Raw genomic sequence first — 13,491 nt, 5'->3', positions numbered from 1 at the left:
GGTGTCACTGCTGCCATCTTCTGGTGTAGTGAGGAACTGCTGGTGTTTTTGTGAGTGGTAGATTCTCTCTGAAAAAAAAAAAAAAGACACTCAGATGATTCTCTTTGGATCGATCTCTGGCTTCTGGGGAAGGAAACCGGTTTATTTCCAATGACGTTCAAAACACAGAACATTTCTAAGACGCATTGCTTCCCAAAGAGCCCCACCTGTAATGGGGGCCTATATTATGCCATATTCTAACATGATGTGCACATGAGTGTCTGCAGAGCACCTGCCTGAGCTTTGGGTGTAAAACTATGTCAGGTATGTGTTTGTTATCATAGGAGCCTCATCTGTTCATCTGGGTGAAGTCAGAAGAAACAGAAAATAGTTTCAGTTTTTGAACAATAATGAAAGCCCTTGATAACCCAAGATGCTGAACATGCTGAGATCCAGAAGGATTTTTACAAAGTAGACAAACATGGTCAACTGATCTGTAATCCTGGAGCAAACCTGCATCCCTAAAAATGTCCAGATTTTTCAGAGACACTCCAGCTGCAGAAACAGGCAGAAACTCCATTGTTCCACCTGAATAAGGAAAAAAATGGTGTATTATGTGAAGCATGCTTGCAGCAACAGTGGAGAGGAAATACTCCCTTTTAACAGGAAGAAACCTGCTTTTGTTAATTTCGAATTTTCAGTCAGGTATTGTCATATTTAAATCTCTATGAATGCTTGAATGCTCTATGAACATATAAAATGAGAGCAACAGAATAAAATTTTATTTCAAACTGATTTTTTCTTTTTTCAGAAGACGCTGAGAGCCCCCATGTCGGTGACCCCTGTTCTACAGCTTGACCTCTTGGGCATTATGACGAATAAACTTATTTGCTGGACATCCTGCAGCTCCGAGTCTCCTTTATGTTGGAACAGGTTAGATTCTTGGCCCGCCTGTCCTGTACTGGTAAACTTCCTGCTTTCTTGTAAGAGGATAGAGGTGGAGCTGCATGGAACAGGTCAAGCAGGTTATATCAGAGCTAGAATCTTACCCCTCCTCTGAAGCTGGGTGTTGGGATCTGGAGCTGTACCACCTTCCTCCAGCAGAGTGCGCCATGGGTCTCCTGGAGCTGGAGTCTTCCAGCACACCTGAGACGTATCTACTCATCAGGAGACCTCCCCTTTATAACCAGCTTGCCAGACCTTGCTTCGACGCCGCAGTGTTGACCTTAGTTTGGTTAGCAACCTGAGCCTTCAAAACTGATAAGAATCTTAGTTGTCTCTAGAGAGAGATCTGATTCTAACTCTCTTCTGTTTTTGTCTCTCAGGAAACCTGTCTCTAGCCTGAAGCTCTGGATGAGCTTAACCTGCCAATCTGCCCTGGTGAGCCAAACCTGAAGACTCCTTTGTGGATTCTCCTGCTGCTCTTAGTGAAGAGCTGAAACTCTAATCAAGGTCTGCCATTCAAAGTGTGAAGCTAGACGCTGCAGCTGGTCGTATCCTCTGCTGAACAAACAGTCTTTGAACCCAACGGTTCCTCCTCTCTCAAAGAGAAGCCCGGATTCAGTCAAGGTAGAATTCTGAATTATCTAAGGACTCGTGCTCATCTGCCTGCCTTTCTAATCAAACTATCATCTCTGCAGACTTCAGTGAACCAGCCCGGACCAGTTCAAGATCCTGTACTTAACTTGTATTATTGCACATTCAATGAACTCTGTTAAACCTTTTACCCAGCCTCCGTTGTGTTCTGCATGTGGGCTAAGCAACTAAAACCCATCATGACACTGGGGGCGTAGCACACCAAGGTGACGCATACATATTACTGAAATAGACAGAGGAGACCAGGAAGGAAAACAAAACAAGTTCAGACGGAATGAACAGAAGAAAGAAGAGTAAAAAGGTGAATCTGGGTGAGTTGTTTTCACATTATTCTTGCTTTTTCTCACATAATCTCTGAGCGCGGTGCCTGTCAGAGGAAACAGGAAGAGCAGCTACACCATCTGGTTTTTGATCTGTCTGAAAATGGATCTAACGACTGCTATCGGACCTAGCAGATGCAGTTCAGGTTTAAATGTCCAGGCTGGGATTTGCTGTTTAGGCTTGATTATTCGATGTTAAGCAGCTGGATGGACTGATTTATGTCCTCACAAATTAAAACTGAAAGTTAGACGGAAAAAAAAATGGTGTCCAATTCCTCTGACAGCCCTGTTTGCTCTGACGTAAACCCAAACCACCAGACAGAGAAGTATGTACTTGCTTTCTGTCTGGCCGAGTCGGTTCTAAGCCTAAAGTCCCTTCCTCTAATCTCCTCTCAGACTGACTGAAAAAGATGGAAGAAATCCAGGGAGAGAGAACCAAACCTTCAGCTTGCAGGAGAGACCCAGCAACCTCAGACCCAGAGTAAGTTCTGTCCCATCAGTTGTTTCTAATGTGTTCAGACCTGTTGGTGTATCTGTGGTAAAAGAAAAAAGCAAGCACTTCAAACTGTGGAACAAATTGTCCTCGTCCAATTTCATCTTTCAAGGGGGGGAGGAGTCATGGCCTGCTCACTCAGCCTGTCCAAGCAGCAACAGGTTTGGTTGAGAGCGGCCCAAAAGAACCCCCGGCAAAACAAAACAGCAGAGCATCCAAAGTGCTGCAGCTCCAAACCTAAACCAGAAAACCCATTAGAAAAACCTGTAGATTCAGGTAAAGTAAATTAAAATCTAAACAGGTAGCTTAGGTAAAAACACAGCCTAACCAGGGAGAAAGTGAACCAGCAGGTAAGGACTAGATGGAAGCCGCACGCTGCAACAACCTCCAGCTGCCAACACCTGCAGAGCAATGCTGCAGAAACACACGGCAGGTAAAGCACCAAAGCCCAGCCACAGATCATGGAACATTTAGCACTTAGGATTTCAGATGATGCACACCAGCCACTTAGGCAGCCGACATGGAGGGGAAGCAAAGGCACATGCACCTGGCAGAGGCCTGCTCATTTACAAAGCATTTGCCCCACCCTCTAATTAACAGCCTTCCTCTTGCTACACCTGGTGCACCGAGTGGAGAGGGTGGAACACCATTCCACCATATAATCTGCTTAAGAGTTTGATCTAACCTGAGGAATAAGGAAAAAATTGTACTTCATATGGAAGCTTAGTCCTTTGGTGTTTTCCACAAGATGCTACATATCTCCTATGTCTGTTGTGGAGAGTTGATCTCTTCTTCCATCATCTGCTGAGCATCAGAGCTTATGACTTAAAAAAGCTCAAGCTAATTAAAAAGGAGGGCTCTGTTCTTTGAACTCCTCTAGAACCTCTGGTGATGATTTCACAAAGAAGAAATCTTCATAAACTTAATAACATTATGGACAACAGTGATCATCCTTTTCAGAAGATGTCTAAACAACAACAGAGTGTCTTCAGTCAGAAGTTTCTCCAGATCCGGTGGAAGACAGACCTCTAGAGAAGATACTTCCTGCCTACAGCATCAACACCTTTTTACAAAAAACTTATGAGTTACTGCAAACATTTGATTTCCCTTTTGAATTAATAAAGTATTTTTGAAGTTGAATTGAAACTAAACCACAAGAATGTTCTGAACTTTAATGGGAGAGGATGCCCAACCAGATTGACTCTTCTGTTAGGTGCTTAAAAGTTTTTCAGTGTGTCTCTCTCCCTTTCTGTTGTCCCATATGTCTCCACAGCCTTGGTCCCTTCAGGCCTATGGTTAAAAATACTCAAACCTCAAGGCGAAGCAGATCAATAAATAAAGCACCTAACATTGTGAGTTGGGATCTTCCACCTTCAGGTCTGTTCTGACTCTTGAAGGAGGCGGTCGCATTTTCCTACTGCTCCTGCACCTCCCTGCCTGTCCCTGCTTTTGTCCTTGTCTTTTCTGAGCTCTCGCTTCATTTCATCTGAACTCAAACAATGGATCTGGTCAGCTGGTCTCTCAATGCAATTGATCAAATTGGAAGGCAGGGAAAAGGAGACTCATCCTGTCCTAACGGGACATATTTGATGGGATACACCATGGACTCCTAGAAGGCTTGGAGGATGGTGTTTTGTACAATGTTGTCATTGGATGATATCCAAGATGTATGGATTTTTGGTTTTATGATACTCAGATTTCTCCTGTTTGGATTTGGAGGATACCTGATGTATCTACAATTACTGAGGATGTTGGTGGCAATTTGAGTATTGATCAGGCTGCTGGCAGCCGTTGACGCCTTCACAAAGGCTGTGAATTAGCAGGACCAGGAGCTGAGCCGTATCCTGGGTGCAATTGAACGCAGGCTTGCAGGCGGAAAAGCCCAACAAATTTGGAATATTGAATTTGCTACATAGAGCCAGCAAGAAAAAGTCTCAATGCTGATGGAAAATTCCTGCGCAGCCTGCTCTCAAAAAAATAAGTGTTGGTTTGGATTCGGCCTCCCCCTTATCAAACTTCCATTGGATGTTATGGCGGAAGGACACAGAGCTGCTTCCGCGTGTTTATGTCCTTTTCTTGTGCTAAGGAAAAAGTGTGAAATATGCTTTTTTTCCTCTTGTAACAACCCGAGAAAAGATTAAACAAACTCAGTCGTAAAAAAATGTGTTCTTTATTAAACAAAAAAAATCCTTTTCCTCTCTTTCTACAACACACATGGCTTGAGGTAGACAATATATTTACACTCTGACATTGGTGGAAGGTGGACAAACCCGCATAACCAGAACAAGAAAGTCGCGCCCTTCTATAAGGCTTCACAGGAATCAGGTGAAAAACAAACAGTGCAGACCATCAGATATAATATTGTCTACCAGCTCACAGTGTGCTTGGGAGAGTGACGAAGAAAAAAAAAAAAACAAATCAATGGAAAAAAAAGATAAGAAAAAAACAAAACAGTTAGTCTGCCCTCACAAGTGAACAACACACCACACAGGATCAGACTAACAAAAACAAAACCCTAAGGACAGCAGGAGCAACAAAAAGCATCTCTGTAAACAGACAGTAAAAACCAAATTACAAAAAATTTAATTCAATGTATAGTTTTAATTACTACCTTAAAATCTCTAAAAATACCTGTACCTCACCCTCATCTACCTGCATACACAGCCTGCTCTAAAAACACCCACAGAGCCTCCTAACCAGGAAACAAACGGTTAAAATATATATTTGTGCTAATAAAAATTCTATAGAACCCCCACTTTTTAAAAACACTCACCAACATTCTTGACAAATCTATAACATGCGTGGAACCAAGAGGCGTCCTGACGTCCCACGGAAACTGACACCATTGAAGAAATTCTCACAGCTTTTGCTTTTATACCACCTGTAACACTCTCTCCCTCCTAAATGTGGCTCCTATCTTTCCACAGAGATAAACACACATATAGGAAACTGCTTACGGTTGGGCCCTTGGCAGTCATAGGAAGGCGCCCAAGGCAGCGTTCTGCGGCACGCGTGGCCTTAGTAAATCATTCCCCCTCTCAGTCCTCCCTACCCCAAAGTATGTGATGAATGGTTTTTACTGAATCTGAAATCTTGATAACAATGTAAATTGCAGTTGACAAATTGATTAAAGTTGATTGATTGATATTTGGTGGAACAAGCAGTTTCCCACTTAACCAGAGGGTGGCTATTGATGGCACAAGAAAAAAGGCAGTTTTTTTGTTTTGTTTTTTGTTTGTTTTATTTTACTTAAGACAAAAACTCAAGAAAAGGGAATGTTGTTGGATTGTTATGGAACAATTGAAAGCTTATAAACAGATTTTATAGAAATCTTTTACTAGATGTGTGTCATGATTGGTTCTCAGAGAGAAGCCCATATGCAGAACACACACGGAGGCTGATGAAAAGTTTAACAAGGTTTATTGTAAACACAATCACATGAATATTGCACAGGAGCTGGTTCGGGCCTGAGGGCAGGTTCACTGGAGTCTGCAGGGATGACAGTTCAGTTAGCACATGGACTGAAGGGTTATTAGTCTTTGAGTTTGCTGATGAAATACCTTGAAGGAGTCCGGGTTACTCTTTGAGAGAGGTTACTGTAGGATCCAGAGACTGTTTGTTCAGCAGAGTCCAATAACTGCTTCAGCATCTTACTTCTGACTTTGAGGGCAGACCTTGATTTGGGTTTCCAGCTCTTAGCCAAGAGCTGCAAGGGAATCCAGGGAAGAGTCTACAGGTTTGGCTCACGAGGGCAGGCTAGGCAGGTTAAGCTCATCCAGAGCTTCACGAAGAGACAGGATTCCTGTGAGGCAAAAACAAGGAAGAATTAGAATCTTATCTCGACAGGAGATAGCAAAGATTCTCAGGTTTACTAGGCTCTGGTTGCTAACCAAACTAGATCAACACTGCGGCGTTGAGGCAAGGTCTGAAGTCAGCTTATATAGGAGTGGGTCCTCTGATGATGAGATGTGCCACAGGTGTGATGGAGGCTCAGCTCAGGAGGACCCACGGCGCACTCTGCTGGAGGAAGGTGGTACAGCTCCAGATCCCAACAATGTGAACCTCATGGAAAGGAACAATTCATTAAAATATGGTAATGACTCAAATGTGCCAGTTTTAGCTATAGCTGGAAGTCACAATTTGTGGCAAATTCTGCAATCTCCAAGTGCTTTTCTAGTTTATAAATGCATAATTGCATATCTTCAGGATGTTTTATCAGATAACTATTCCAAACATTAAACCTTCAGGTCATTTTCTGTTTTTTTTCAGCATTTTAGTGGTTTCCATCAGAGGGTTTCTCACTGATTGATCTGAACAAATCCACATATCTGTTTCAGGGGTCAGAGACAGAGATCAGAGTCTCCAGGATCCAGCTGTCTGTCCGTGAGGAGTGACCACTCCAGAGATATCCCTGAAGTCTTCAGTAATGAACCCTTAAACACAGAGTAAGAAAACCTTTAATTAGTAAGTCTGTATCAAGTAATGATTGTTTTGTTTTTATTACAACTGTAAAATAAAAATAATACAAGGTTTAATCATTTAGAACTTTTTAATCGCTCCCTCAGATATTCTGAAAACTGAAAATAAAATTTTGTTGTTTAATGTCTGTTAGGCATCACGATTAAAATGACAAGAAATAGGTTTTTCAAAACACTTTCTATCCTAGAAATTGTCTTTGTACATCAGAGGCCCATTTCATAATACAGGTCTATCAAACTCAGACTCAAATCCCCAACTCTAAATTGATCTAGCCTAAGGTCAGGAACTCTGAGCTTTGGGTTTCAAAATGGCTGCTATGAATTAGTTCAGTCAACGCCAAATAAAACCACTCAGAGTTGAACATGTGCATAACAAGTATGAAAAGCCATCATCAGTGGAGCCTGGATGGCAGGCCTTTAATACATTTATTCAAAGCACTCTCCTCTCTGTTGCTCCATTTGTAGATCAATGAAATAAAATTCTCCCTGATACAATTTTTTTGTTTGTTTAATTTACTGAAGACAAAAACTCAAGAAAAGGGAATGTTGTTGGATTGTTAGCAGGAACAATTGAAAACTTATAAACGGATTTTATGGAAATCTTTTACCCGATGTGAACCTCGTGGAAAGGACTGGTTCCAGAAAGGGCCGTGTGGCTGCAGGTTTTCTTTCCAACCAAACAATAGCACAACAGACTTCATTAATATCATTGAATCATCATGTTCAGATTGGACTCCCTTGATGAGATGACTGGAGTCTGGTGTGTTATTGCTTGGTTGGAAAGAAAACCTGCCGCCACACGGCCCTTTCTGGAACCAGTTTGACACCCCTGCATCAGAGGGTTTCTCACTGATTGATCTGAACAAATCCACATATTTGTTTCAGGGGTCAGAGACAGAGATCAGAGTCTCCAGGATCCAGCTGTCTGTCCGTGAGGAGTGACCACTCCAGAGATATCCCTGAAGTCTTCAGTAATGAACCCTTAAACACAGAGTAAGAACTTATTTGCAGACTTGGTCATTTCTTTTAACTTTCGTTTGCTACATCCTAAACTAAACAGAGATAAATCATTTTAGAATTTAGGAAAATTTAGACCCTATTACAGTTCATAGGCTTAACTTTCTGAAGGACTGCTGTTGACATGTCCCCACCAATTTTGCCCTGGCACCAATAGTCACCAATAATCAACTTGACCTCTTTACTCAAGTAAAAGTGAAAAGTATGTGCTCCAAAAACTACTTAAAGTTTAAAAGTATAAAGTAACCTTTAAAAAACAGCCACATGCCGCTATATGAACTGAAAGCTCAATTTTTCGACTATTTCTATAAATTCTCTGGGATAGGGCCAAGGATGAGGGAGGTCTTGTTGGTCTCCGTCTCCCGATACGCTCTCGCCTGTGTCCGACCTTTCAGACATTTCAACATCTTTTTCCTGAATCCCACATTGTAGCATGGCATAGACAATTCACGTTAGCAGTTTGAAGAACACCTGCTTGCTTCTGATGATTTCCTTTAGCTAACCAATGAGTGTTTGCGTTCTATGACTCATCCAATCACACTAGTTTTCACTAGATGTGGGTGGAGCCAATGATCTGCATTGGATGGAGCACATGACAGGAAATAAATATTTAGAAACATTAAACCAGGGGTAACCAATTACAAATCAGTTGGATCTGAATAAAGAAAATCATCAACCTATAAAGGTTCGGAGACATTTTTAATGATCTGTTACTTTAAACAGCAATTAACAATGAAATAAAATGAGGTATTTATGCATTAATGTTATACATTGAATTTTGAAATAAAAAAATAGAAATTGTCAAAAATTGCATCCCGTGCTATCTCAGAGGTGTTGAAACTTGTATGACTGTATTCCTGTATATCCATCAGTAGTTAAAGGTCAAGGGTCAGCAAATGCAAACTCTGCCTGTAAAACAATAACAGCGCAATTGTCGCTGTCTGATATGAAGCCTCATTTGGAGCTTTTAAACAGGCTTTTGAAAAACTTTAACAATTTGCTGGTGTAAAATTATAGATTTTTAGAATAAAAAGCTAGCAGTTGAAATAACAGAAATACAATTATAGAGCATTCAATATTGTAAGAAAGCCCACACTGTTTCTGAATAAATACATTATTGTATGAGTTAAGTTCTGTTCCATTTGTTTCTTTCCTTGTAAGTATGAAATGTCCCATGCTCCTTAATGCAGCATAGCTATCTGACGCTCATGAGTACATCACACTGGTCTGTGAACGCAGTGCAGATAATCCGCAGTTAATCCGTTTTCTTCGTCGATAGTCGCAGTTGTATAGAGCGAGGCGCGCTCCCGCGACTGGGGATGCATATTTTGGCAGGCATGCACTTTTCAGCGTAACACCCGACCGCGGTCCGCTAATTCGTGACCCTGTATTAAACCGAAGCCAAGAGTAACGAGTAACGCTTGTTTTAAAAATTTAAGGGGTAGAAAGTACAGATACTTGTGTGAAAATGTAATGAGTAGAAGTAGGAAGTAAAATAAGTAATGCAGTAAAGTATAGATACCTAAAAAGAGTACTTAAGTACAGTAACAAATTATTTGTACTTTGTTACTTGACTTCTCTGCATTTCACTGTGAACAAAGTGGCTACGTGGTTGGAGGAGAGACACACAGCAGCTCTAAACGGGAGCTACTTCAATGTTTAAGTAAAGGTTAGGAGACAGATTGGTGAAAAAAATGAGAGATGCAACCGAAAAATCTGTTTGTTAGACAAACTGAGCTTTTTCAGCTAAAATGGCAACAGCTCGTAAGTTTATACAAGTTAGTAATATAATTTAAGAAGCTTGGGAAAAAATGTTCTTCTTTACTAGTTAAAAAAGCTTCTCAGAGGAACATGACTCCCAGTTACAGGTTAAAATTAATATGTTTTCTTATTGAACAGACAGAATCAGACTGCAGAGTATGACGGAGTATTAGGGAGAATAAAGTCGCCACAAGAATAGTCATAATATTAAGAGAATAAAGTCATAACATTAAAAGAATAAAGTCGTAACATTACTAGAATAAAGTTGCAACATTACGAAAAAAAAGTTGTAACATTACTAGATTAAAATCGCAACAATACGAGAATAAAGTCATAACATTACTAGAATAAAATCGCAACATAACTAGAATAAGGTCTTAACATTACTAGCATAAATTCGCAACATTATGAGAATAAAATCATAATATTACAAGAATAAAGTCGTAACATTACTAGAATAAAGTCGCAACATTACGAGAATAAAGTCCTAACATTACTAGAATAAAGTCACATTACGAGAATAAAGTTGTAACATTACTAGAATAAAGTCGCAACATCTTGACAATAAAGTTGCAACATTACAAGAATAAAGTTGTAAATTACTAGAATAAAGTCGCAACATTACGAGAATAAAGTCATAACATTACAAGAATAAAATCCTAACATTACTTGAATAAATTTGCAACATTACGAGATTAAAGTCGTAACATTACAAAAATAAAGTCGTAACATTACTAGAATAAAGTCGCAACATTAAGAGAATAAAGTTGCAACATAACGAGAATAAAGTTGTAACATTACTAGAATAAAGTCGCAACATTACGAGAATAAATTTCTAACATTACGAGAATAAAGTCATAACATTACAAGAATAAAGTCGTAACATTACTAGAATAAAGTTGCAGCATTACGAAAATAAAGTGGCAACATTACAAGAATAAAGTCGTAACATTACTAGAATAAAGTCTCAACTTTACGAGAATAAAGTCGTAACATTACTAAAATAAAGTCTCAACATTACAAGAATAAAGTCTTAACTACTAGAATAAAGTCGCAACATTACAAGAATAAAGTCGTAACATTACTAGAATAAAGTCGCAACATTACGAGAATAAATTTCTAACATTACGAGAATAAAGTCGTAACATTACGAGAATAAAGTCGTAACATTACAAGAATAAAGTCGTAACATTACAAGAATAAAGTCGTAACATTACTAGAATAAAGTCGTAACATTACTAGAATAAAGTTGCAACATTACGAAAATAAAGTCGCAACATTACGAAAATAAAGTCGCAACATTACAAGAATAAAGTCGCAACATTACAAGAATAAAGTCGCAACATTACAAGAATAAAGTCGCAACATTACAAGAATAAAGTCGCAACATTACAAGAATAAAGTCGCAACATTACAAGAATAAAGTCGTAACATTACAAGAATAAAGTCTTAACTACTAGAATAAAGTCGTAACATTACAAGAATAAAGTCGTAACATTACTAGAATAAAGTCTCAACATTACAAGAATAAAGTCGTAACTACTAGAATAAAGTTCGAAACAATACGAGAAAAAAGTTGTAAAATTACGAGAATAAAGCCTTAACATAACTAGAATAAAGTCGTAATATTACTAGAATAAAGCGTAACATAACTAGAATAAAGTCGTAACATAACTAGAATAAAGTCGTAACATAACTAGAATAAAGTCTCAACATTACAAGAATAAAGTCTTAACTCCTAGAATAAAGTCGCAACATTACAAGAATAAAGTCGTAACATTACAAGAATAAAGTCGTAACATTACTAGAATAAAGTCTCAACATTACAAGAATAAAGTCGAAACTACTAGAATAAAGTTCGCAACAATACGAGAATAAAGTTGTAACATTACGAGAATAAAGCCGTAACTTAACTAGAATAAAGTCGTAATATTATTAGAATAAAGTGTAACATAACTAGAATAAAGTCGTAACATTCCGAGAATAAAGTCGCAACATTCCGAGAATAAAGTCGTAACATTATAAGAATAAAGTGGTAACATTACTAGAATAAATTAGCAACATTACGAGAATGAAGTTGTAACATTACTAGAATAAAACCCTAAAATTACGAGCATTAAGTGGAAAAAGTATGAGAAAAAGGTCAAAACGAGAATAGTCAATCAGTGAAATTAAAAAGCAGGTTTTTAATGCATGTTACTTTTAATTTTTAAATAAAAAAATATATATATGTGTGTGTATAAATATATATATGTATATATATATTTACATTTTTCCATTTTAAAATCTAAATTGTTTTTTGAAGTAGAGAACAACAATCAACAATTTTAACCTGTAACTAGGAGTCATGGTCCCTTAAAAATAATTATTACTGTTCATGTCTTTTCTGTTTTCTCTCCAGTGAGTCTTTCATATTGTGAGCTGCCTGATGTTTTGTTGTTTTAGGGGTGTGGAGTTTGTTATAAGCCCCAAAGGTTTCTGTCACAATCCATAACATTTCTTATTTTATTGATGTATTCTGAGTTTCTATTTTGATTTAAATAGAAATAGAAATAGGATTTATTTGAACTGTTCCTTTTATTAATAATGAAACATCTTTACAGGGCAACGGAAAAGATTGGTGTTTGCAGTGGCTTTGTACAAGGTAAGATGTTTTACTAACCTGTTACTTTGATACAGACACTAAATCTAAAAAAAATCAAGCCAAACCAATAGCGCTGCTGTTTGGGGAACATTCTCTCAGTATTGTCTGTATTATATTAAAATTATGCCATTACATCCTAAAACTGTAAGTGCACTTCAGAGCCTGTGACAATCAAGGGTTGGTGATCAGCATATCTCCAGTTGATCAACAGAATTGTCTGCAGCTGTCCTTAGCATGTTATCCCTGTAATCCTGCTGCTGATGAATTACCCAAGATATGGTCACTGTATCAAGAAGTCCAGATCTTGAATTTGTGCACCAGCAACTTGAAAATTATGATACTGAATAGTGGAAGTTGGTAAGCACTGTTCTGACTTTGTTCCTTTTGGTCCAAGCTAGATAGGGAGCTGGATTTAGTGAGTGATAAATGGCATTAGCATTGGGGCAGTAAGAAGGGTAGAAAAATAGGGGGGAATTCAGTAGTGGGGCAAAAGAGATGTGTCATATCCCCTTTTCCCACTGGCCGAAAAACCAGTTTAAACCCGGGAGCTCCGGGCTTTTAGTGGCAGTGGGAACAATTCACTGACGCGTGTGAACCCGGGTCAAGCGACCTGCATTGAAATCACCTCGGCTCTCACCGGCATGCGATGGGAACGCCAGCTAAATTACTTTACAGGCTAACAAAGAAACCAAACTAACCCCATTCCAGAGGGGTGGACCCGTTTGTCTGTTTCTATTTGCATGGTTTCAGAACAAAAACAAGGCTTTGTTGGGCTACTGGATAAAACCTGGAACTAAACGCTATTTCTGACATTTGAATTGAAAAAGCTTCCTGGATGGAAGAGAAACGTCTTCAGACTTGGAAACAACGTCCAGTGGATTGATTTAAATTTTTGTCGGAATGACTTTGACCTGGATGACTGAGAATCTTCGCCAACAACTCTGTTTCCATTCGATAAACATGGAGCAGCTCTGGTTAGAGGGATTCAGACAGATAATAGAGAATAATGAAGAACACTGACTATATCCTGGCCTCCTTCAATGTGATTCTCCGTCGCTGTGTTAAATTCGTCAGCTTTTTTAAAAATTTAGTCTTAGTCACAATGAGAAAAATCTATTTTAGTCTTAGTCATATTTAGTCATTGCCTTCCCGATTTAGTTTTAGTCTTAGTCTAAATGACAAAAATCTATTTTAGTCTTTGTC

The 13,491-nt window shown here is 38.7% G+C and overlaps 1 protein-coding gene across 1 annotated transcript in view; it reads left to right on the top strand.

Annotated features, from left to right (window-relative positions):
* Positions 1-2,305: 2,305 nt before the first annotated feature.
* Positions 2,306-13,491, top strand: part of LOC119771607 (protein NLRC3-like) — a 28,805-nt gene continuing 17,619 nt past the window's right edge. The window contains exons 1-4 of the mRNA XM_038267697.1: positions 2,306-2,376; positions 6,726-6,833; positions 7,752-7,859; positions 12,248-12,288. Of these exons, the coding sequence (XP_038123625.1) occupies positions 2,306-2,376; positions 6,726-6,833; positions 7,752-7,859; positions 12,248-12,288 (328 nt within the window). The remainder of the gene's footprint in view (positions 2,377-6,725; positions 6,834-7,751; positions 7,860-12,247; positions 12,289-13,491) is intronic.

Source organism: Cyprinodon tularosa, unplaced genomic scaffold, assembly GCF_016077235.1.
Source record: "Cyprinodon tularosa strain WSP-4 unplaced genomic scaffold, ASM1607723v1 ctg681, whole genome shotgun sequence".
NCBI lineage: Eukaryota > Metazoa > Chordata > Actinopteri > Cyprinodontiformes > Cyprinodontidae > Cyprinodon > Cyprinodon tularosa.
The sequence above is the reverse complement of the archived record's forward strand: the minus strand, read 5'-3'. Positions and strand labels throughout refer to the sequence as shown.